At 66.2% G+C, this 23,874-nt stretch overlaps 2 protein-coding genes across 2 annotated transcripts in view; both read right to left on the bottom strand.

Moving 5' to 3' along the window:
- FCHO1 (FCH and mu domain containing endocytic adaptor 1) overlaps positions 1-11,548 on the bottom strand; it is an 18,968-nt gene extending 7,420 nt beyond the window's left edge. The window contains 24 exon segments of the mRNA XM_048288086.1: positions 1,107-1,227; positions 2,212-2,381; positions 2,383-2,625; positions 2,627-2,817; positions 2,904-2,995; positions 3,096-3,138; positions 3,235-3,297; positions 5,154-5,178; positions 5,251-5,339; positions 5,342-5,428; positions 5,520-5,574; positions 5,659-5,680; positions 6,637-6,709; positions 6,786-6,830; positions 6,924-7,020; positions 7,114-7,212; positions 8,368-8,472; positions 9,369-9,521; positions 9,601-9,728; positions 9,731-9,741; positions 9,831-9,905; positions 10,003-10,094; positions 10,759-10,833; positions 11,492-11,548. Of these exon segments, the coding sequence (XP_048144043.1) occupies positions 1,107-1,227; positions 2,212-2,381; positions 2,383-2,625; positions 2,627-2,817; positions 2,904-2,995; positions 3,096-3,138; positions 3,235-3,297; positions 5,154-5,178; positions 5,251-5,339; positions 5,342-5,428; positions 5,520-5,574; positions 5,659-5,680; positions 6,637-6,709; positions 6,786-6,830; positions 6,924-7,020; positions 7,114-7,212; positions 8,368-8,472; positions 9,369-9,521; positions 9,601-9,728; positions 9,731-9,741; positions 9,831-9,905; positions 10,003-10,094; positions 10,759-10,785 (2,106 nt within the window). The 5' untranslated portion in view covers positions 10,786-10,833; positions 11,492-11,548.
- A 2,907-nt stretch (positions 11,549-14,455) lies between these two features.
- Positions 14,456-23,701, bottom strand: MAP1S (microtubule associated protein 1S). The gene is given in 9 exon segments (XM_048288073.1): positions 14,456-16,178; positions 16,517-16,734; positions 16,816-17,146; positions 17,148-19,310; positions 19,312-20,001; positions 21,207-21,347; positions 21,456-21,538; positions 22,129-22,230; positions 23,535-23,701. Coding segments are annotated over 9 exon segments (4,041 nt in total). The 5' UTR covers positions 23,692-23,701; the 3' UTR covers positions 14,456-16,022.
- Positions 23,702-23,874: the final 173 nt, after the last annotated feature.

Below are 23,874 nucleotides of genomic sequence, written 5' to 3'. Positions count from 1 at the left end.
CCAAATCCTGCATCCCCTGCACCCCCGGATTCCCAAATTCTGCATCCCCAAATTCCAAAATCCTGCATCCCCTGCACCCCTGGATTCCCAAATCCTGCACCCCTGGACTCCCAAATTCTGCATCCCCAAACTCCCAAATCCTGCATCCCCTGCACCCCTGGATTCCCAAATCCTGCACCCCTGGACTCCTAAATTCTGTATCCCCAAATTCCCAAATCCTGCATCCCCGAATTCCTAAATCCTGCACCCCCGGACTCCCAAATCCTGCATCCCCAGATTCCCAAATCCTGCATCCCCAGATTCCACATACGAGCATCCCTGCATCCCCGGATTCCCAAATCCTGCATCCCCAAATTCCCAAATCCTGTGTCCCCAAATTCCACATACGAGCATCCCTGCATCCCCCGAATTCCACATATGAGCATCCCTGCATCCCCAAATTCCCAAATCCTGCATCCCCGGAATCCCAAATCCTGCATCCCCGAATTCCCAAATTCTGCACCCCCGAATTCCACATACGAGCATCCCTGCACCCCTGAATTCCCAAATCCTACATCCCCAAATTCCCAAATCCTGCGTCCCTGCACCCCGGAATTCCCAAATTCCTGTGTCCCTGGCTACCCCTGCATTCCCAAATCCTGCGTCCCTGCATCCCTGAATTCCCAAATCCTGCGTCCCCGCATCTCCGAATTCCACATCCCTGCGTCCCTGGCTACCCCTGCATTCCCAAATCCTGCATTCCCAAAATCCCTGAATTCCACATCCCGGCACCCCTGCATTCCCAAATCCTGCACCCCTCACCCCTGAATTCCCACACCCTATATCCCTGCATTCCCAAATCCCGCATCCCCAAACTCTATATCCCTGCCCCCGCCATTCCCGAAGTCCCGAATCCCTGAATTCTCACACCCCCACACCATCACCCTCCCTCTCCCCTTGCCATTCCCCAGGGAATCTTCCTCCCACTGCCCCCTCCCCGGCGCTGCCATTCCCATACTGGGAGCACTGGGAAGCCGGAGCCTGTCTGACCGCCCCTCCCGGGGGTCCCCCAGCCCGGGGGTCCCCCAGCCCGGGGGTCCCCGCGCCCCCCCGGCCCAGCCCCGCACCAGGTCGCTGTTGCTGCCCGCGGCCGGCCCGGCCGGCGGCCGCTTCGTGCGGGGAGCGGCGCGGGGGGGGCCACGAGAGGAACGTCCCGAGGGGCTGCGCTGGGCCAGGGGGGGGCAGAATCTGGGGGGCACAAAGGGGAGGGGGGTGAGGAGAGAGCCCCGACACGGCAGGACCCCCCCCCCCCCCCAGGGATCCGGGACCCCCCCCAGGGATCCGGGACCCACCCAGGGATCCGGGACCCACCCAGGGATCCGGGACCCCCGCCCCGCCCGGGATCCGGCAGGGTCAGAGGTGCCGTGAGTTGGGCAGGGCTCAGCGCGGCTCGGGTGGGGCGGAGTTGGGGGTGATGGGGGGCAGAGTTTGGGGAAATTGGGGGCAGAGTTGGGGGTCACTGGGGGCAGAGTTGGGGGTCATTCGGGGCAGAATTCGGGGTCATTGGGGGGCAGAGTTTGGGGTAATAGAGGGGCAGAGTTTGGGGTCATGGGGGGCAGAGTTGGGGGGTAATGGGGGGCAGAATTGGGGGGTAATGGGGGGCAGAATTGGGGGTCATTGGGGGAAGAGTTTGGGGGTAATTGGGGGCAGAGTTGGGGGGTAATGGGGGGCAGAATTGGGGGGTAATGGGGGGCAGAATTCGGGGTCATTCGGGGGACAGAGTTGGGGGTCATTGGGGGGCAGAGTTTGGGGTTATTGGGGGCAGAGTTGGGGGTCATTGGGGGCAGAGTTTGGGGTTATTGGGGGGCAGAGTTGGGGGTTATTGGGGGGCAGAGTTGGGGGTCATTGGGGGGCAGAGTTTGGGGTTATTGGGGGGCAGAGTTTGGGGTTATTGGGGGGCAGAGTTTGGGGTCATTGGGGGGCAGAGTTTGGGGTCATTGGGGGGCAGAATTTGGGGAAATTGGGGGGCAGAGTTTGGGGTCATTGGGGGGCAGAGTTTGGGGTTCATTGGGGGGCAGAATTCGGGGCAATGCGGCGCGGGGTTAGGGGTTATGTGGGGCACATTTAGGGATAATAGGGGGCAGATTTAGGGGCAATGGGGGGGGCAGATTTAGGGGTCACGGGGGGGGCAGATTTAGGGGCAATGGGGGGGCAGCTCCCCCTGCCACTCACCCAGTTCCGACAGCAACGGGGGGTGTCCCCGCCGTGCCCCCCTCGCTCAGCCTCACCCCCGGCCCTTGGCAGGTCCAGGGAGAGGGGCTGGAGGACTCCCCCCCGCTCGGGGGGGCCGGCGACGAGGACGAGGAGGAGGCCGAGTTGGAGGAAGGACGCGTCGGGGGGGGGCTGCTCCCCCCCGGGGCTGCGGGGTCTGCCCCAGGCCGGGGGCTCCCCAAAAGGGTCTGGCGAGGGGGCTTCTCGCGGGATGGGGCCGCTGAGGCAGCGGCTGCGGCCCCGGGGCGCGGCCCCCCCCGTCCCCCCCAGAGCCCCTCGGTGCCGGGGGCCGCTGAAGACGGCGAAGTTGGGGGGCTCGGGGAGGCGCCCGGAGGGGCTGCGGGGCCGGGGGGCCCAGGCGCTGCTGGCGGAGGCGGGGGGGGAGCGGCGGGTCCGGTTTGGGGAGGGGGCTCTGCGGCGTCCCCGGCTGCGGGGTCCAGGGCCGGGAGTCCGGGGAGGGTCCGGGCGCGGGGTGTGAGGGCGAGTCCAGCCCCGAGTCCTCCACGTTCTCCGGGGACGAGGACGAGAAGGGCGACGAGGACGAGGTGAGGACGTAGGCGCGGGGGGCTGCGGACAGCCCCGGTCAGAGCGCGGCCCCCCACCCCACCCCACCCCAAAGGGGGGGGTCCCCATCCCGCACCCCAAATCCTCACCCGGGAATTCCTCCGCTTCGAACGCCGACTCCAAGGGGGGCCCGAAGAGAGCGGCCGAGGGCAGCGTGTCCTGGGGGGGCTTCCCGGGGCCGCTGGCACAGGGACAGAGGGGGTGGCTCAGAGCCTGCCCGGGATCCCCCAGGGATGGGGGGTGACCACCCCATGGCACCCCAAACCCCCCCTGCCCCGTACCTGTTCACCGGCGCTGCCGGGAGACCCCTCCCCACGCTGTCACCTGCGGGGAGAGGGGACACCGCGCTGCATCCTTGGGGACAATGCCAGCACCCCTCGTGTTCCCCCCGCATCCCCAGGACCCCCGGCCCAGCCTCACCCGCCGGCAGTGTCCCCTCGGGGTCCGTGTCACCCGAGGCCGGGGTCAGGGATGCCGCGTGTCCTGCGGAGGGATGTCACCATGAGGGAGCCACGAGGAAGCTCTGGGGTGGCTCGGGAAGGGTGGGGTGTCCCCAGGGGTCGGCAAGTGGACAGGGAATGGGGCTTAGGAAGGGTGGGATGTCCCTAAGCATTGGGTTTAAGGAAGGGCGGGACTGTCCTCAAGGAAGGGGGGGGTCAGGAAGGATCGGATGTCCCCAAGGAACGGTGTTGGGAAAGGGCGGGATGTCCCCAAGGAGTGGGTTTAAGGAAGGGTGGGATGTCCCCAAAAATGGGGTTCAGCAAGGATGGGATGTCGCCAAGGAATGGGTGGCAGGAAGGGTGGCATTGTCCCCAAGGAAGGGGAGTCAGGAAGGATTAAAGGTCCCCAAGGAATGGGGCTCAGGAAGGACGGGATATCCCCAGGGATTGGGGCTCAGGAAGGACGGGAGATCCCCAGGGATTGGGGCTCAGGAAGGACGGGAGATCCCCAGGGAGAGGGGCTCAGGAAGGATGGGAGATCCCCAGGGAATGGGGCTCAGGAAGGACGGGATATCCCAAGGGAGAGGGGCTCAGGAAGGACGGGATATCCCCAAGGAATGGGGCTCAGGAAGGACGGGATATCCCAAGGGATTGGGGCTCAGGAAGGACGGGAGATCCCCAGGGATTGGGGCTCAGGAAGGACGGGATATCCCCAAGGAATGGGGCTCAGGAAGGACGGGAGATCCCCAGGGAGAGGGGCTCAGGAAGGACGGGATATCCCAAGGGAGAGGGGCTCAGGAAGGACGGGATATCCCCAAGGAATGGGGCTCAGGAAGGACGGGAGATCCCCAGGGATTGGGGCTCAGGAAGGACGGGAGATCCCAAGGGAGAGGGGCTCAGGAAGGACGGGATATCCCCAGGGATTGGGGCTCAGGAAGGACGGGAGATCCCAAGGGAGAGGGGCTCAGGAAGGACGGGATATCCCCAAGGAATGGGGCTCAGGAAGGACGGGAGATCCCAAGGGAGAGGGGCTCAGGAAGGACGGGATATCCCCAGGGATTGGGGCTCAGGAAGGACGGGATATCCCCAGGGAGAGGGGCTCAGGAAGGATGGGATATCCCCGGGGAGAGGGGCTCAGGAAGGACGGGATATCCCCAGGGATCGGGGCTCAGGAAGGACGGGAGATCCCCAGGGATTGGGGCTCAGGAAGGACGGGAGATCCCCAAGGAATGGGGCTCAGGAAGGACGGGATATCCCCAAGGATTTGGGCTCAGGAAGGACGGGATGTCCCCAGGGATTTGGGCTCAGGAAGGACGGGAGATCCCAAGGGAGAGGGGCTCAGGAAGGACGGGATATCCCCAGGGATCGGGGCTCAGGAAGGACGGGATGTCCCCAGGGATTGGGGCTCAGGAAGGACGGGATGTTCCCAAGGATTTGGGCTCAGGAAGGACGGGATATCCCCAGGGATTTGGGCTCAGGAAGGACGGGAGATCCCCAGGGAGAGGGGCTCAGGAAGGACGGGATATCCCCAAGGAATGGGGCTCAGGAAGGACGGGATATCCCCAGGGATTGGGGCTCAGGAAGGACAGGATGTTCCCAAGGATTTGGGCTCAGGAAGGACGGGAGATCCCCAGGGAGAGGGGCTCAGGAAGGACGGGATATCCCCAAGGAATGGGGCTCAGTAAGGACGGGATATCCCCGGGGAGAGGGGCTCAGGAAGGACGGGATATCCCCAAGGATTGGGGCTCAGGAAGGACGGGAGATCCCAAGGGATTGGGGCTCAGGAAGGACGGGATATCCCCAGGGATCAGGGCTCAGGAAGGACGGGATATCCCCAGGGATTGGCTCTCAGCCTCGATGCCACCCCCCAGGCTGCCACGCGCCCGCGGTGCCGCTTACGGGACGCCTGCCTCCTGACGGTGCCCTGCAAGGGAAGGCGACAGGGCTGAGGTGATCCCGGGAATCCCGGGAATCCCCGCGGCCCCGCCAGGCTCACCCCGACGCCGGGGGCCAGGATGAGATTTCCCACGGTGGCCTTGAGCTGCTCCACGGTGGCCTCGGCGCTGCCGGACGCTTCCCGCGCTGCACCGGTTTGATGTGGACGTAAAACTTTCGGGGCTCGTCCTCATCGTAGTCGGAATCGCTGGAGGAACAGCCGGGATTCTCCGCCTCGCCTGAGCCCCCCCCGTCAAGGCAATTCCCGGTTGGAATCTCCCCTTGGATCCCCCAAAAAGCCCCACTTTTCCCACGGCATCCCAAGGATACTGCGGGCGATGTCCGGGCGCACGGTGAATCCGTCCTCGTCCACCTCCGGGCAGCCCTGCGGGGGACACGCTCGGACATTCCCAGTGCTCCCAGTTTGGGAATGGTGGCGCTGGGGTAGGGGGGGCGCTGGGACACTCACGAGGTCGTTATCCGGAGATTCCCTGGGGAATGACGGGGGAGAGTCAGGTGCTGGAGCGGGGGAGGGGTGTGGGATGTGGGGATGCGGGAATTGGGGGATGTGTGAATTGGGGGATGCGGGAATTGGGGGATGTGGGGATGCGGGAATTGGGGGATGTGGGAATTTGGGGATGCGGGGATTCAGGGATGCAGGGATGTGGGAATTCGGGAATGCGGGAATTCGGGGATGCGGGAATTCGGGGATGCAGGAATTCGGGGATGCGGGAATTGGGGGATGTGGGAATTGGGGGATGCGGGAATTCGGGGATGCGGGAATTCGGGGATGCCAGATGCAGGGATATAGGATTCAGGGATGTAGGATGCAGGACTTAGGAGTGCAGGGATGCCTGGATCCGAGGACAAAAGGGATGCAGGAATTCTGGATGCAGGAATGTTGGATTGAAGGAATGCCAGGATGCAGGAATGCAGGGATGCCGGCATGCCGGGATGCAGGGATCTAAGGATGCTGGGATGCAGGATATGGGATGCAGGGATGCCAGGATGCTGAGATGCCGGGATGCAGGATATGGGATTCCGGGATGCCGGGATGCCCCAATGCAGGAATGCCAGGATGCAGGGATCTAAGGATGCTGGGATGCAGGGATGCCAGGATGCCGGGATGCAGGGATGCCAGGATGCCAGGATGCAGGATATGGGATGCAGGGATGCAGGAATGCCGGGATGCAGGGATGCCAGGAATGCAGGGATGCAGGATTATGGGATGCTGGGATGCAGGAATGCCGGGATCCAGGGATGCAGAGACACTGAGACGTAGGGATGCAGGGATGCCAGGGATGCAGGGATGCCAGTAATGCAGGAATGCAGGATATGGGATGCTGGGATGCCGGGATGCAGGGATGCAGGGATTCAGGATGCAGGGATGCAGGATATGGGACGCAGGAATGCCGGGATGCAGGAATGCCGGGATTCAGGCTCTTACACAGCATCACGCTCCCGCTCCTTACGGCTCAAGCCCGGGATCCGGAACGCTTTGCTCCGGCTCCTCTTGGGTCCTGGGAAAAGCGGGAACAGGGTGAGGAAGAGCCCCCCCAGCCCCCGGAATTCCCAGCTGGATGCGGACGTACTTGCCTTCCTGCGCTGGAGCCAGCCGGTACTCGTCGAAATCCAACGCTCCTGCCATGGAGAGCGGCATGATCCGGGATCATCCGGGATCATCCGGGATCATTTGGGATCCATCCCTGCCCAGGTGCGACCCCCCAGCCTCACCTGGCCGCTCTCTCCCCGTCCCCTTGCTCTCGGCAAACCTCCGGAGCAGCATCTCCGTGCCGATGTTCTCCACGTTCTGCTTGAATTCCTCGTGGACCTGGGGTGGGGGGGGGGGCGGAAATAGGGAAGGGGACATGAAATAAAGAGGGAAAACGGGAATAGGGAGGGGGTCACCCAGCTGGAGACTCACCTGGCCGATCTGGACGTGGGTGTCCTCCACGGAGTGGGAGTAGGAGCCGATGAGCCCCTTCATGTGCCGCAGGTGGGCTTCTTCCACCTCCTGGAAGTGCTGGAGTGGGGAAAAACGGGGGGTCAGGAAGTGGGGGATGGCCCCAGGGATCGGGAGGTGGGCAGGGAAGGGGGTTTGGGATGGGTGGGATGGCCCCAGGTGGAGAGGGAAGGGGGTTTGGGATGGGTGGGATGGCCCCAGGTGGAGAGGGAAGGGGGTTTGGGATGGGTGGGATGGCCCCAGGTGGGCAGGGAAGGGGGTTTGGGATGGGTGGGATGTTCCCAGGTGGACAGGGAAGGGGGTTTGGGATGGGTGGGATGTTCCCAGGTGGAGAGGGAAAGGGGTTTGGGATGGGTGGGATGGTCCCAGGTGGAGAGGGAAGGGGGTTTGGGATGGGTGGGATGGCCCCAGGTGGACAGGGAAGGGGGTTTGGGATGGGTGGGATGGCCCCAGGTGGGCAGGGAAGGGGGTTTGGGATGGGTGGGATGGCCCCAGGTGGACAGGGAAGGGGGTTTGGGATGGGTGGGATGGCCCCAGGTGGAGAGGGAAGGGGGTTTGGGATGGGTGGGATGGTCCCAGGTGGAGAGGGAAGGGGGTTTGGGATGGGTGGGATGGCCCCAGGTGGACAGGGAAGGGGATTTGGGATGGGTGGGATGGCCCCAGATGGACAGGGAAGGGGGTTTGGGATGGGTGGGATGGCCCCAGATGGACAGGGAAGGGGGTTTGGGATGGGTGGGATGGCCCCAGGTGGACAGGGAAGGGGGTTTGGGATGGGTGGGATGTTCCCAGGTGGAGAGGGAAGGGGGTTTGGGATGGGTGGGATGTTCCCAGGTGGGCAGGGAAGGGGTTTGGGATGGGTGGGATGGCCCCAGCTGGGCAGGGAAGGGGGTTTGGGATGGGTGGGATGGCCCCAGATGGACAGGGAAGGGGGTTTGGGATGGGTGGGATGGCCCCAGGGATCACCATGCGGACAGGGAAGGGGTTCAGGAAGAGTGGCAGTGTCCCCAAGGCTTGGCACAGCCAGGGTGGCACATTCCCAAGGGACAGCATCCCCAAGGAATGGCGCTCAGCCAGGCTGGCATGTCCCCAGGGAGGGTGGCACGTCCCCAAGTGCCCATCCCTTCCCAAATCCCATCAGTGCCCACTCCCTTCCCAAATCCCCTCAGCGCCCATCCCTGCCCCGCCCAGCGGTGCCCAAATCCCAGCGGTGCCCACCATGGCCGAGTCCAGCATGCGCTGCTCGAAGTCGGCGCGGGCAGCGTTGTATTTGTCCACCGCCCTCCGCAGCGCCTCGCCCGCCTTCCGGGACTTCAGCTCCGCCTGTGCCACCGGCCGGGGACAGGGCACAGCCAGGAGAATGACAGGGATCGTCAGGGAGGGGACAGAGATCATCAGGGAGGGGACAGGGAGCACCCAAGGAGGGGACAGGGAGCACCCAGAGGGGACAGGGACCATCCAGAGAGGGGACAGGGATCATCAGGGAGGGGACAGGGACCATCCAGAGGGGACAGGGAGCACCCAAGGAGGGGACAGGGAGCACCCAGAGGGGACAGGGACCATCCAGAGAGGGGACAGGGATCATCAGGGAGGGGACAGGGACCATCCAGAGGGGACAGGGAGCACCCAAGGAGGGGACAGGGACCACCCAAGGAGGGGACAGGGACCACCCAGAGAGGGGACAGGGATCATCAGGGAGGGGACAGGGACCATTCAGAGGGGACAGGGATCACCAGGGAAGGGACAGGGACCATCCGTGAGGAAGACAGGAGCCATCAGGGAGGGGACAGGGACCTCCTGGGGGGGACAGGGACACCAGGGAGGGGACAGGGATCACCAGGGAGGGGACAGGGACCATTCAGAGGGGACAGGGATCATCAGGGACAGGACAGGGACCATCCAGAGGGGACAGGGACCATCAGGGAGGGGACAGGGACCATCAGGGAGGGGACAAGGATCACCAGGGAGGGGACAGGGATCACTGTGGGACAACAGGACCATCAAGGGAGGCTCAAGACTCACCAGGGAAGGGACAAGGACCACTAAGGGGGGGGGGGGGGGGGGAATGAGAGGGACCACAGGGAGGAAGAACAAGAACCAGTGCGAGGGGACAGGGACCGCTGAAGGGGACTCGGGAACGGAAGGGACAGGAAGACAGACACCACCTGAGGGGACACAGGGACCACCTGAGGGGACACAGGGACACTCGGGGCTGTCACCTTGTCGATCTCCTTCTGGCTGGTGCCCTCCTTGCGCAGCCGCTCGTACTCCTGGCACTTGCTGTGGTAGCTCTCCTTGGACTTGGGCAGCAGCTGGGCCACCCCGTGCAGCAGCTGCACGGCCTCCAGCGTCCCCGACACCTCCTCCTTGGACTGGAGGGGGACAGCGGGCTGGGCTGGCGTGTCCCGGGACATCGGGGAGGGGACAGGATGGAGGAGGGGACCGCGGTACCTTCTTGTGCACCCGGCCTTGCTCCTCGCCGTAGCGCGAGATCTCCTTGATGAGGTCGTGCAGCTTCTTCATCAGCTCCAGGTGGCACAGGGCCAGCTTGTCCGAGGAGATGCGGAAAACCTCCCAAGCGGCGCAAAAGTCCTGCATGGAGCCACGGCAAGGGTCACCGGGGTCCCCAAAGCCACCTCGAGGTGCCCCGGACCCCTCCCCGATGAGACCCCGCCCCGTACCCCAGCTGGGTCCCGTTCGTGGCCATCTTCGACAGCTTCACCATGGCCTTGGCGTAGTTCTCCTCGATGGCAGCCCTGGGGGGTGGTGGGGAGGGGGCTTTGGGATGGAGCCGGGGTTCTGGGGACACCCGCAGGGGTTCTGGGGACCCAGGTTGTCCCCAAGCCCGGGTACCTCTCCCGGACGAAGTCGGCGAGCTCCTTGGTGGAGATCTGCCCGTGCTTCATGTTGTGGTAGAGGACGTCGAAGCCGTGGTTCTTCTCGCCCTGCCGGGGGTTGTCCCCACCCTCAGATCCCAAATCCAAGGGACCCACACCCCCTTTTCCCTGGGACCACCGGGAGCACCACGAGCAGCGTTTGGAGTGACCCAAACCCCCCCCCCCCAAATTGGGGCGCTCAGCCCCCCCCAACCCCACCCAGAACCAGCCCCGGGGGCTCCCTGGGGTGCAGGGGCAGGAAGGGCTGGGCTGAACCCCAAACGCCCCCGGGGTTATTTTGGGTGCTGTCCCCCCCCACCCACAAAGAGGTTTCCCCTCAGCCCCACCCCCCCTCCCGCACCCGCCGGGCTGGGGGTGCAGGTGAAGCCGCAGGGGAAACTGAGGCAGGAGGAAGAGGAAGGTGGTGGCAGCTGCCAGACGAACCGGGAAGCCCCGACCACGCGACTTCCGTCCCCCCCCTCCCCAACCTGGGGACCCCCATGGAGGGGGGGGGAAGGGGGACAGCGATGTCACCGCAGCTGGGAGACCCCCGGACACCCCCCAATTAATTAATGAACAACATTAATGAAGATGCCAGGCCTTGAAAATTCACCTCCCCCAAGGGTGGGGGGGGGGGGGGGGAGGGGAGGAGGGGTCTCTGCGGTGAGCCTAGAGGGGTGGGGGGCACCCATGGAGGGCGGGGGGCACCCAAGGGTGGGGGGTCCGGGCTTACCCAGAAGTGCTCGGTGAAATAGGACATCTTGGATGGGGAGGGGGGTGGGGACCCCGCAGCTCAACTCCCGCCGCCCTGGGGGGACACCGGGACCTTACCGGGGGGTGGGGGGGGCTCAGCGGGGTCCCCACCCCCACCGGCACCCACCCGTCTTTATCAATTTTCCCGGGAAAACGCAGGCCCGTGACTATGGAAACCGCGGGACATCCCCCCCCCCCCCACCCACCACGGACCCCTCCCCAAGGTGAGTGCGGCACCCCGGGGTGCCGGTGGGAGATGGGGGGGCCACCGGGGGGGCCCCCGGGGCGGCGCTGGGCCCGACACCAGATACGCAGATAAATAATAAATGAGCGGCTGCTGCGTGCGGCGGCTGCTCCCACACCCGGCCGTGCCCGTGCCCCCCCCAGGCCCCCCCAAAAAACTCCCCCCAAAACACCCGCGCACCACCCGGGGAACCCCCGCTCTACACAAGAAAGGATCCTAGTGTCCCGACCACCCCAAACGTGCCGTGCTGGGTGGGGGTCCCCAAGCAGAGCAGCCCCCCCCCCACCCACCCCAGCACTCAGTGGGGTGACCCCCAGATGTGCCCCCCACCCCACGTTGTGCCCCCCAGCCCTGGCTGTGCCCTCCCCCGGCCCCGCTGCCCATCATGCACCGGAGAAAAACAGGAAACCCCAAAATTCGCGCCCGGTTGGCGCCACCGGGGGAGGCCCCCCCCGGCTCCCCGACTCACCCTGGGCTGTTGCGGGGCTCGCGGGGCCCCCCCGAGCATCCTCGGCGTGCCGGGGGTCTGGGGGGGATTAAAGGGGGGGTCAGAGCCCGCTGAAGCCCCCCCAAAACCCGCTCCGAGCCCCCCCCCGGGCTCCCCGGTCCCTCCGCACGGGCTCAGCCACCTGTGTCACGAGCGGGGCGGGCTCAGCGCGGCCCCCCCATTTCCCTCCTGTCGAAGTTGGGGGGGGGGGGGGGTGGGGGAAGCTGGGAGGGGTCGGGGGGTGCTCAGGGCCCGCAGGACCCCCCCACCCCACCCCCGCCGGTGCCGAGCGGCCGCAAACGCCACGAACGCGCCGCCGGCCAAAGTCCCCGCTGGTGGCCGCGGCCACCGAGTCCCCGAGCGGGACGGGGGGTGCGGGGTGGGGGGGGGCTGCGGCAGGGTCACCCCAAGGACCCCCCCCCCCTGCGCCCCGAAACCCGGCGGCTCTGGCCACACGCAGCCGTGACCTTCAGCGGGGCGCGGGGGGCGCGGGAGACCCCCCCGGAGGATGCGGGGGCAACGGGGAGGGGGCCCGGTTCGGGAACCGGGGGGGGGGCTGCGCACCCCCAAACCCCCGGGGAACGGGAGGCACCGCGGGGGGGGTCGGGGTGTGCACCCCTAAAATTAAAAAGGAGGGAAAGCGCCAAACCGAGCCCTGCACCTGCAGCGGGGGGAGGTCGCGGGGGGGCCGCCCGCAGCACCGGGAGCGGGATCGTGGCCAGCGGGGGCTGCACCGGAGCACCGGGGCTTTATTAACGGGGGGCGCCGGGGCGCGGTGCGGTGCAGCGGAGCGCGGTGCACAGCAAGGAGGGGATCTCCGGTACGGCGGGGTAGGGGGCGGGGGGGAAGGCACGAGGCTGCACCCCCGCCCCGGTGAGGGCGATGCTGCGGGGGCGGCGGGGGGGGACCCGCGCGGGAACGGCGGGGCCGGGGGGCTGCGCGGCGGGGCGGGGGCTTAGGGGACTCGGAGGCGGGACCCCTGTGCGGGGCGCGGGGCCGGGGGTCGGTGCCCGCTCCGGGGAGGACGCGGGACTCACCTGCGGGGCCGCCGCCGCCCCCGCCCCGCTCCGCTGCCGCCGCCGCCGCCCCGGGACCGCGCCGGGACCGCGCCGGGGGCGGTGCTGGCCACGCCCCCTCCCGCCGAGCCGCGTCGCCATTGGTCAGCGCGCCCGGCAGCGGTGACCGCAGCCAGCGGCCGCCGCTTCCCATTGGCCGAGGCGCCGCCGCGCCGCGCGCGGGGAGGGGGCTGATTTGCATTTTTAAAGCGGCCGCCGCCCCGAAAGCGCGGCGGGAGCGGCGCGGGGGTGAGATGCGGGAGCGGAGCCGCCTGTACCGGAGAGCTGGCGCTGGAGCTGGCGCGGTCTCCCGGCTGTCACCGATCCCAAGCTGTCACGCCCTTCCCAGGACTGCCACCGCCGCGCACGCCGCCATCCCCCCGAGCTCGCCGTGCTGCTCCCGGTGCAGCGGCTCCCACCCGACCCCGCCGGTTGTCACCGCACCCGCGGTCCCGGGCTGTCCCCCCCACACCCCCACCACCGCCGCCGGTACCAGCCGGTGCCTCGCACCCCGCTGAGCTCATGCCCCGGCTCCAGCTGTCACCGGCGCAGCTGCGGGAGCGGGCACGGAGGGCAGGGACCCGAGGCGGGGGGGGGGGTGGGGGACATTCCCGTCGGGAATTAACCAAACATCCCGCCGGGATGGGGAACGCGCCAGCCCGCGGTGCCACCGGAGCTGGGACGGCGGGGACGTCACGCGACAGCTTCGGTTACGCTGCCTTTTGTCCCGGTGACACCTGGCAGGTGTCACCGCGCCGGGGTGGCAGTGCCAGGCCCAGCCGGTGGCACCGCCGGTGGGCTCGGGGGGGCGGGGGGTTGCAGACCCCTCCCCAGCTCCACGCGGGGCTCAGCCAGGATCAGGCTCTGCTGGCGCTGCCGCCACGGGCATTGTCACCTCCGTGACCCCGCGGTGTCCCCGCCCGTGTTGGCAGCCCCCAGTCGGGTGGCAGTGGCGGAGAAGCCCCCGCTGGGACCCCTCCCCACGGCCATGAAGCTCCCAAAGCCACTGGGACCAGTCACAGCACTGGGAAATCACCGGAGCGGGGGGCTCAGAGCGGCATGGGGGGGACAGGGACAGCCCCGGCGACAGCCCCGACCCCGGGGGTCACCCCTGGGCTCCAAGGGACCGAACTCCTCCAGGAGCGCCCGAGGAGCCCCTTCCCCAAAACACCCCCGATGGAGCAAGGGTCTGGGAACGAGGAGATTTTGGGGAAGGGGAGGTTTGGGACTGGCGGGGGGGGGGGTGGAAAGGGGAATTTGGGGGGGAGGAGGGTCCGGGGGGATTTCAAGCGTTTTTGTCCCCTGGTCGTGCCAGGCTCGCGCACCGAGCAGCACCCCCACCCCCCCCGCAGCACCGAGGAGGCTCCAAACCCCCCCCAAAATCCCACCCCCCCCCCCCCCCAAAAGCTGCGGGGGCCGAAGGCAGCGGCTGCAGCCCCCTCCTCCTCCTCCTCCTCCTCCTCCTCCTCGGGGGGCCAGGGGCGGCGGGGCTGGGGCTGCCAGGGATGGGGATGGGGATGGGGATGCAGTTGTCATGGCAACCCCGCATCCAGCCTCAGCCTCGGCGCTGCCGCACCGCAGCGCATCCACACCCCCCCGACCCCTCTCCAACCCCCCCCCCCGCCGCGTGACACCCTGGACCCCCCAAACCCCCAAACCCCCCAACCCCTCTCCCACCACCAGCAGCAACCCCAGAACTCCCTCCCACCCCCTCAAAAAAAAAAGAAAAAAAACCCAAAACCCCTTTCCCACCTCAAGCTACAACCCCAAACTCCCCCTTCCTTCCCTGCCCAACCCATCCTTTTCCCACCCCCTCCCCAAATCCATCGGGGACATCCCCCCCCCCCCCCCCAAAAAAAAAAAAAAAAACAACCACCCCAGGAGACACAAATCCACTGGGAATGATCCTCTTTAATGCTCGTTTTCCACACATTTGCCAAACGGGAACGTGGCGTGCAAGACGGGGAGCGTGTGCCGCTGGCCACGGGCAGGGGCTGGGTTTTTGGGGTGGGGGGAGAGGTCACAGTCACCCCACCCACCCACCAAAAAAACGCCCCCCCAACTTCCAAACCTTCCAGCTGAGGAGAAAAAAAAGATTCAAAGCACTAAAGGTGAAACATTCAGTGCCCCCCTCCCCGAACACGTAGGACGATACAATCGACGGTAAAAGCCCCCACGGGCATTTATGGGAGGGGGGGGGGAAGGGTGTAAAGATAAATAAATTCCCTCTCCCCCCTCCCCCCCCCAAAAAAAAGGTTTGGTTTCTTCAGTTTTCACGATTTTTGTCGGTTTTTCTTTTTTTTTTTTTCTTTTTTTTTTTGTTGTTGGCTTTTTTTTTATCTTAAAAAGTCATTACAAAAAAAGAGCCATTGAGGAGCCTCCTACAAAACGGGTTAGTGTTTGTCCCGAGGGGGAGAATTTGGGGAGGGGGGATTTTGCGGGGGGGGGAGGGTCACATCCTGTGTCCCCCCCCCTCCCCCACCAGCCCCACCCTGATCCCCCCCCTTTTTCGAGCTCTCCGCTCCTAAAAACCCCTTAAAAATTGCACGTGACGTTTGGTTTTGAACAGCTTCCAGCAACTCACGGGGGTGGGGGTGGATGGGGAGGGGGCTGCTTTCCACTCCCTCCTCCCCACCCCCCCCCAAAAAAATGAGGGGCTGCAGGGGGGGGTGGTGCCTTCCTTCAGCCCCCTCACCCCAAAATGTAGGGAGAGGGAGGGGCCATCAGTGCAGCGAGCTGGGCAGGTCTCAGCCTGGGGGGGGGAGGATGCTGCACGTGAAGGGGGGGGGGTACAATCAATTTTGGGGGAGGGGGCTACAACCGTTTTGGGAGGGCTTTTTGGGGAGGGAGGGGTCAAAACACCAAGGACAACCCCAGAGCAGCAGCAGCCCCCCCCAAATCCCACCCCCCTCAGGGATGGGACCCCCGAGGTTGTCCAAGCTTTGTGCCCCCCCCTCTCTAAAAAGAGACCCAGCCCCTCCCCCCCCCCCCCCCAAACTTTGAGCACTGTGGTTATTTGGGATGGAGGGGAAAAACTGGGGCTCGTCCAGGGAATGGTGGGGAGAGGGGAGAAAAAAAAAAAAAAAACAACCACAAAACACCAAAATTTACCCTGTTCCATCGAGCTGCCCGTGGGTGGGGACGGCTCAGCACCGCCGCTGGCTGGGGTGGGGGCCACACTCTGCCACCCCCTCCCATGCCCAGCTGGTCCCTCGTCCCCCTCCCCGGGCTGGCAGCGGGTGCAGAGCGTGGCTGGCGTGGGCATGCAGGGGGGTGGCGGTGGAGGTGGCGTGGAGTGGGCAGCGGGACACGACCCCACCTTCCCCCCACTGCCGTCCCCCCGTCCCTCCCCTCCGAGCTCCGTGGGGAGGGGGCTCAGAGAGGGGTGGTGAGTGGTGGTGGGGGGCTCGGGGAGGAGGGTGGGGGTGGCAACCACGCCGTGTGCCCCCCGTGCCAGCTCAGAACTCCACCTTGCAGGCGGGGAAGGTCTCGTCCTGCATGGCCACGGTGCTGTTGCTGCCCAGCACGGTGATGCCCAGCTCCTGCTGCCGCTCGTGCGTCTCCTGGTACCACTCGTGCATCACCAGCGAGTCGAAGGTCGGGATCAAAGTCACCTGAGGGGACGGCAGGGACATTCTGTCACCACCCCTGGGCTCTGGGAGAGGGCACCCAGGACGCTTTGTCACCCTCCAGCACCAGGAAGGGACACCCAGGACACTTTGTCACCCCTCCAGGACAAGGAAGGGACACCCAGGACACTTTGTCACCCCCCCAGCACCAGGAAGGGACACCCAGGACACTTTGTCACCCCTCCAGCACCAGGGAGGGACACCCAGGACACTTTGTCACCCTCCCAGGACCGGGAAGTGACACCCAGGACATCCTATCACCCCCCCCAGCATCGTGAGGGTGCCAATCCCACCCCTCCACAACCCCAGGAGTGGGGCCTCACCTGGATGTCGATGCCCCACTGGTGCTTGCCCGTGAGGAGGGCATCGAGCAGCGGCCGCAGGACCCCCTCCTTCAGGTGGTCATCGCCGCTGACCACGTAGCAGAGGGAGCGGATCCGCCGGAAGAACTCCTCGTCCACCGTGCGGGCGCTCCAGGAGCCGGGCAGATACGCCAGGTCCACGTAGACAGGGGGTCCCTGGGGGGCTGCAGCCCTTGTGCCTGCCAGGACAGGGTGACCACGGTCACAGCAGCCCCCACAGCCCCCACAGTGCCACCCCCCCGCTGGCCCCCCGCCCGTACCTGCCGGTGATGCCCGGCCCGCTCCGGCCACCGGCCGGGCTCCGGCGCCGCGGGCGCTGCCGGGGGCACGGGGGTCCCCGCTGGACGGGCCCTTCTTGTCCCCAAGGGGCAGCCTGGCCTTGTCCTTGTCCCCGGCGGCGCTGGCGGGAGGCCTGGCCTTGGTGGCCGAGGCGGGGGCGCGCGGGGGCTCGGCCTTGGGGGCGGCGGGCGCCGAGCCCACGCGGGATGGGGTCCTCTTCACCCTGGCACCGGGGGGCTCCTTCCGGCCGGGGGGCAGCGCCTCGGGGTCCACCATGCAGATTCCGGGCTGGGCGGGGAGGGGGACAGGGGTCCTTCAGGGGGGCTGGCAGCGGGTCACACGCTCTGGCCACGCCGCGGGGCGGCCGCTCCGAGTCCTCGTCCGACTCCAGCCCGTCGGCCAGGATGGACGGGCAGTCCTCGGTGGCCGGAGGGACGTCAGAGTCGGAGAGGGTGGGCAGCGACTCGCTGACCGACGTGGGGGGGGTCTCGCCTGGCCGGCCCCGGGGTGGCACCAGCTCCTGTGATGGGTCGCTGTCCGACAGCTCCCGCGGGCTGGCGGCAGCCGAGGGCGACCGCTCGGACTTGGGGTGCTCGAACTCGCAGGGGGACACCAGGCACAGGTCCACGTCGTGGGGCGAGTCCGAGCGGCGGCCAGGCCGCGGCGCGGCGTCCCCGTCGGCCCAGGGCGGGTGGTGGCACGGCCGCAGCGGCAGCGACAGCCCCCCTTTGGTGGCCTCGGGCTCGGGCGCGTCCCCGGAGCCGCGGGAGCGCCGGCCCTCGTCCGGCGGGGACTCGCTGACCGGCGGCAGCACCTGCTCGAAGGACACCGAGAGCGACTCGTCCACCTCGGTGGAGTGCGGGGAGCCCACCTCGGCCGGCAGCGAGGGCGTGGTGATGGTGGGGGACACGTCGGGGACGTCATCCTTGAAGGGGCTGAGGGACAGGCACCCCGCCTGCTTGTCCGGCACGGAGCCGTCCTGCGCGGCCTTGCCCCCTCCGGCCGCCGGCCACGCGTTCTGCTGCCGGCCAGCGCCGCTGCCCGGCTCCTCCGCGCCGTCCTCCACCGGCGACTGGTGGAAAGGTGTGTGGCCAGCACTGGCCGGCCCCGAGCTGGCCGGAGACATCATCTCCAGGGTCTTCTCCTCGGAGCTGCCGCAGGGATCCTCGGCGCCCTCGGGGCCGTGGTTGAGCAGCCCGGTGGGCGTCAGGTCGAAGTTGACGCTGCGGTCGCTCTTGGGGGTCTTGGCCATGGGTGACGAGGGGCACACGGCTCGCAGGGGGCTGCTCTCCACGTAGCGCAGCCGCTGGGGGCTGTCGGGCTCTTCCAGGCCGTTCTCCAGGCAGGACGGATCCCCCGGGACCCCCGGACGCCGGTTCCCCCCGTTCTCCAAGGATAAAGGCTCCAGCTCGCTGTCGGCCGTGGCGATGCCTTCATCCGTGGATTCTTCCTTCCTCCTCCTCCCGCCCTCCCGCTCGGCCTCCGGCAGCATCTCCTCGGGGGAGGAGGATTTGGAGCCGTCCGACGTCCCCGCTTCCTTCCGGGGGGTTTTAGCCTTGGTTTTCTCCGGCTCCTTCTTGAGCGGGGTCTTCTTGATGCTGCCGGCCTTGGCCGGGGCTTTGCGGCTCTCCGGAACCGGCGTCTTCCGGGCCGGAGCCTTGGCCGGAGCCTTGGCCTCGGCCTTGCTGTCCTTTGAGTCCTTCCGCAGCGTCTCGGCCTTCGCCTCCTTCTTCACCACCTTCACCTCCTTCTTGGGCTCCGCCTTCGCCTCGGCCCCCTCGTCCTTCTTCGGTGGCTTCTTCTCCTCCTTCCTGGCAGTCGGCTCCTTCTTGGGCGCCGCCTTCTCCTTGCTCAGCTTCAGCTTCGCGTCCCCCTTCGCCTTCTCGGCCGCCGAGTCCGGCTTCGCTCGGCCATCCTTGGCTTTCTCCTCTTCCGACCCCGTTCTGGCCGCATCCCCCAGGGATTTCGGCTTCTCCTTGGTCCCACCAGGCTTCACCTCCTTCTTCTCCACCTTCAGAGCCTTCTCCTTCGGCGCCGGCGCCCCGGCCTCCACCAAGCTGAGCTTAGAGCCCGACTTGAGGCTCTCCTTGCTCTCCGCCCTCCTCTGCTTCAGCGGCTTCTCCACTGGCGCCGTCCCCTTCAGGTCATTCTTGGTGACCACGGGGTACTTGAGGAACTCCAGGTGCTTCACCTTCTCCAACCCTTCCAGGATCCGAGCCTGGGGCGTGCAGCCGGGGAACAGCACCCGGATGATCTTCTCGGAGCGGCTCACGGGGTGCCACACGAGCAGGACGCACACCGAGGTCAGGCACTGCAGGGGCAGCTCCTGCTCCTTGGGGAAGCCGTTCCCCGACCACTGCTGCAGGAGGAACTCCAGCTCCTTGGTGCCCTTCACGGGGTTGAGCACGTACATGTCCAGCCGGCCCACGCCCATCTTCTGGAAGAGCACGGTGGGCTCGGCGCGGGGGGCCGCTATCCCGGGCCAGCAGGTTGGGCCGGATGCCCAACTTCTCCAGGTAGTGCAGGGTCAGCGCGGCCTCGTCGCAGCTCTTCAGCACCCGCGAGTCGCCCTCGATGTCCTTCAGCTTCTCGGAGGCGTTGAGGAAGACGACGCCCAGCTCCGGCGAGATGAGGTTCTTGGCCCAGTCGCCGTTGCCCTGGGAGCTCTGGGAAGGGTCCTCCTCCAGCTCGGCCAGCTTCCTCTGGAGCAGGCTGTTGATGCCAGGCAGGCTGTCCGTGCCCGCGTGCGTCACCAGGATGGAGTCGATGCGGTCCAGGTGCCGCACCAGCTTCCAGAAAGAGGATTTGGGGTTGGAGCCGCCGTTGACCAAAACGTTGAAGCCGTTGACGGCGAAGAAAGCCGAGTCCCCTCTCCCGCCCGGGAAGATGTAGCAGCAAGGCTTGGAGAGCTTCAGGAATCCCACCATGGTGGGGGGCTCCAGGAGGTCGAAGGGGGACTGGGGTTCCAGAGACTCCGACAGGTACTCCTTGAACTCCTCCAGCCCCTCCATCTCCGGCAGGACGCAGCCGGGGTTGTAGCGCAGCTCGATGAAGTCCTGCAGGTTGTGGTGCTCCAAGCCCGAGTCCCGCCACTCCCCGAAATCCGGGCAGCTGATGGTCAGCCTGGCCTTGGCCGAGGGGTCCGCAGAGCTCAGGATGTCCCCCACCTGCACAGAGGGGGAGCTTCGGGTGGGAGGGGGCACCGGGGACAGCGGCCGGACTTCAGCCCCCATCCCACACCGGGATGGGCATGGATGACCCGTGGGGGGTGGGAGGTGTCCAGGGACACATTAAACCATTGGATCCATGCCCGCTGCCTGCTTTTTGGGGGATTTTGGGGTGCCAGCCCCCTCTGCCACTGAGCAGGGTCCTGGGGGGCTCCCCAAGAGGAGCTTTCCTTGATCCCCCCCCACCCCGGTTGCGGCAGTGCCCCACCAGCCTGGCAGTAGAGGATCTGCACCCCTAAATCCCTGGGATCTGCTCCCCTAAATTCCCAGGATCCACTCCCCTAAATCCCCGGGATCTGCCCTCCTAAACTCCCAGTATCTGCACCCCTAAATCCCCAGGATCTGCTGCCCTAAACTTCCAGGATGCACCCCCCTAAATCCCCAGGATCCGCCCCCCTAAACTCCCAGTATCTGCACCCCTAAATCCCTGGGATCTGCCCTTTTCCCTGCCCCTCAACCCCCCAGGATCTTCCCCCCATTGCCCCCAGGATCTGCTCCCCAAACTCCCAGCATCTGTCCCCAAGCATTCCCAGGATTTCCTCTCCCCGATCCCCAGCATCTACCCCCTAAATCCCTGGGATCTGCACCCCTAAACTCCCAGGATCTGCACCCCTAAATCCCCAGGATTTGCACCCCTAAATCCCCAGGATCTGCACCCCTAAACTCCCAGGATCTGCACCCCTAAATCCCCAGGATCCGCACCCCTAAACTCCCAGGATCTGCAACCCCTAAACTCCCAGGATCTGCACCCCTAAATCCCCAGGATTTGCACCCCTAAATCCCCAGGATCTGCACCCCTAAACTCCCAGGATCTGCACCCCTAAACTCCCAGGATCTGCCCCCCTAAACTCCCTGGATCTGTCCCCCTAAATCCCCAGGATCTGCCCCCCTAAATCCCCGGGATCTGCACCCCTAAACTCTCAGGATCTGCACCCCTAAACTCCCAGGATCCGCCCCTTTCCCAGCCGCAGACCCCCAGGATTTTCCCCACACGTTGCAAGGACGCCGCTGAGAGGAGAGGGACGATGTGGCAGCATTCCCACAGATCCACCGGCCCCCCCAGGCTCCCGCTGCCATCCTCACACAGCAACTCCCACTCCAAAAACCCCATCCCCTTAACCCAGCTCCTTCCCGCAGCTCCGCACCTCCTTATCCGTGAAGATCTGGATGAAATCCCGCAGGGAGAAGCAGCCGGTCTGCAGCATCAGCTCCCCGGTGTCCTCCACGCAGGGCCCCGCGAACACCAGCAGCTTGTGCTGCGACACGTCCGTGATCAGGTTCCGCAGCTGGGGACGGAGGGAGACGTCAGGACACGGGGGGGGGACGTCAGGACACGGGGGGGGGGACACGGGGATGGCACCCGGATTCATCCCGCGGGAGCATTCCCAGCTCACCTCGTCGCACAGGGATTTGTCGGAAGGGTTGAGCAGCACCAGGGTCTCCAGCACATCCCCGCGGTGGTGGAGGGTCCGCTGACCTGTGGGCACCGACGGGGTGACCGCCACCCTCCCCCGTGGGGGGGTTTGGCCCCGTGGGGGTGGCACGGCCGGGGCCTGCCCGGTTTTCCGGCGGAAGAGGGACGGGCACCGTCGCGGCTGCCGGACACCGCGGGGGTCAAGGGACACATTTCCCGTGTCCTTCCTGCCACAGGAGGGGAGGGGGGACAGGTGGGGACCCCCCCTAAACGCTCGGGGTGCTCCTAGGGTGGGGGTTTTGGGGGTTCACCCTCTCTTTCAAAGCAGGGAAAGACACAACCGGGGGTGGGATGTGGGAAGGGGTGGGGGGAAAAAGGCACCGGAGCGGCCCCAGCTCCATCTTCCCCGTTCCATTCCTCCATGGAAAATCTCATCCTGCCCCGGGGTGGGAGAAGGAAGCGGCTCCTCACGTGGAGGGATCACGGGGTTTGGATGTGGGGGGGGGTGGGCACAAAGCCAGGCCTGTTCCCACAAAAGCCAGGAATGGGGAGGGGGAGTCCCTTATCACCAACCCCCCCCTCCTTTCCCACCATTTCCCAGCTCCTGGGAGGGGTTTCCCTCCCTTTTTTCCCTGGTTTATCCCATATTTTACCTTTCACGATGCTGGAAAACGTGGCAGAATGCCGGGACACGAAGAGCTTCAGCTGCTCGTCCAGGTTGCAGGAGGTGAGGTCGATGTCCCACGAGCGGATCCCTGCGGAGAAAAACACGGAATAAAAATTTGGGAAAGGGGGCTCAGCACCCACCGGCACCGTCCCCAAAACCCACACGGTGCCGGTGGGGACTGACCCCATAAAACCCACCCTAAAATCCACCCCCCCTAACCCCACCCTGAGGTGTTTTTGGGGTATCCCTGAGCCCACCTGTGCCAACACCTGCCCGGCAGGTGAGCTCCTCGTGCCGTGACTCAGGGCAGCTCCGGCTCTGCCAATCCCAACAATCCCAAATCCCGAGCCCTCGGGGCACGGAACAGCTCTGCCAGCACCTCCTCCGAGGTGGTAATTAAGGAATTAAAAAGATTTGGCGCACGCCGGGGCTACCTGTCAGCACCGGGACAGGTGCTGCACCTTCAGCATTTCCCAGGAGGGATTTTGGGAGCCTGTTCCCAAAAAATTTGGGTGGCTCTGAGTGCTCCTGATAACGGCCAGAGAATCGGTGGGGGATGGCGTAACTGCCCGCGGGTTGCACAAGGGTTTGGGGCCGTTTTGGGGTGGTTTTGGTGAGGTTTGGGACAGTCCCGCCGTGAGGGGAAAATGGGTCAGGCCTGGAAATGTCCCTTCCATCGTGATTTTGGGATCTGGTCCCGGCTCAGGGAGGGGCAGGAATGGGGTGTGAGGGCTGGAGGGGGATCCCTGCAATATGGGGGATAAATCCTGGGGGTCTGCAGCAGGAAAAGGGGCAAATCCTGGGAGTTTAGGGGGGCAGATCCTGGGATTTAGGGGGAAAGATCCTGGGATTTTAAGGGTGCAGATCCTGGGGATTTAGGGAGCAGATCCCGGGGATTTAGGGGTGCAGATCCCGGGGATTTAGGGGGAAAGATCCTGGGATTTTAGGGGTGCAGATCCTGGGGATTTAGGGGGCAGGGAAAGGGGCAGATCCTGGCGGGCAGATCCAGGGGGAGCAAATCCTGGGGGCCTGGGAAGGAAGCAGAGCTTGAGGACCCAGACCCTTGAGGATTTTGGGGCAGGAAAAAGGAGCAGATCGTGGGATTTTAGAAGGGCAAACGCAGAGGTTGAGGGGCAGGAGAGGCCGCAGATCCAGGCGGGCGAAGGCAGGAAATGGGGCAAATCCTGGGAATTTCGAGGCGCAAATCCTGGAACCCAAAGGAGCAGGAGAGAGGCTGATCCCGGGGGGCTAGGGCAGGAAGGGGCAGCCCGATGGGGGCGATCCCAGCCCGGCGCTGCGCGGCCGAACGGGGCATCCTCAGGGGGGGCTCCTCCGCGGTGGAGGCGGGCGGGCGGGTCCGGGAGGATCCCCCGGAGCATCACGCGGTCTCACCTCGCTCCAGCTGCTGCAGGGCGGCGGCCCTGAGGCCGGGCCGGTGGCAGCCGCCGCCCACGATGGCGAGCAGCGAGAAGCGGCGCGGCCCCGCGGCCGGAGCGGCCGGAGCGGCCGGAGGGGCCGGAGCCACCGGAGCCACCGGAGCCGCCGCCATCTTCGGCGCCCCCCGCCCGCCGCCGCTGGCCACGCCCCCTGCGTCACTGCCGGGCGGGCCACGCCCACTGATGTCACCGCCAGCCAATGGGATGCGCCGGAGGGGAAGCGGGTGGGCGGAGCGGAGGTGGGAGAGAGGGCTCTTAAAGGGGCAACGCGCGGGGTGGGGCCGCGGGTGGGGCCC

Source organism: Corvus hawaiiensis, chromosome 28, assembly GCF_020740725.1.
Source record: "Corvus hawaiiensis isolate bCorHaw1 chromosome 28, bCorHaw1.pri.cur, whole genome shotgun sequence".
In the NCBI taxonomy this organism is placed as follows: domain Eukaryota; kingdom Metazoa; phylum Chordata; class Aves; order Passeriformes; family Corvidae; genus Corvus; species Corvus hawaiiensis.
Note: the sequence above shows the minus strand (reverse complement) of the source record. Positions and strands in the feature narration are given on the sequence as shown.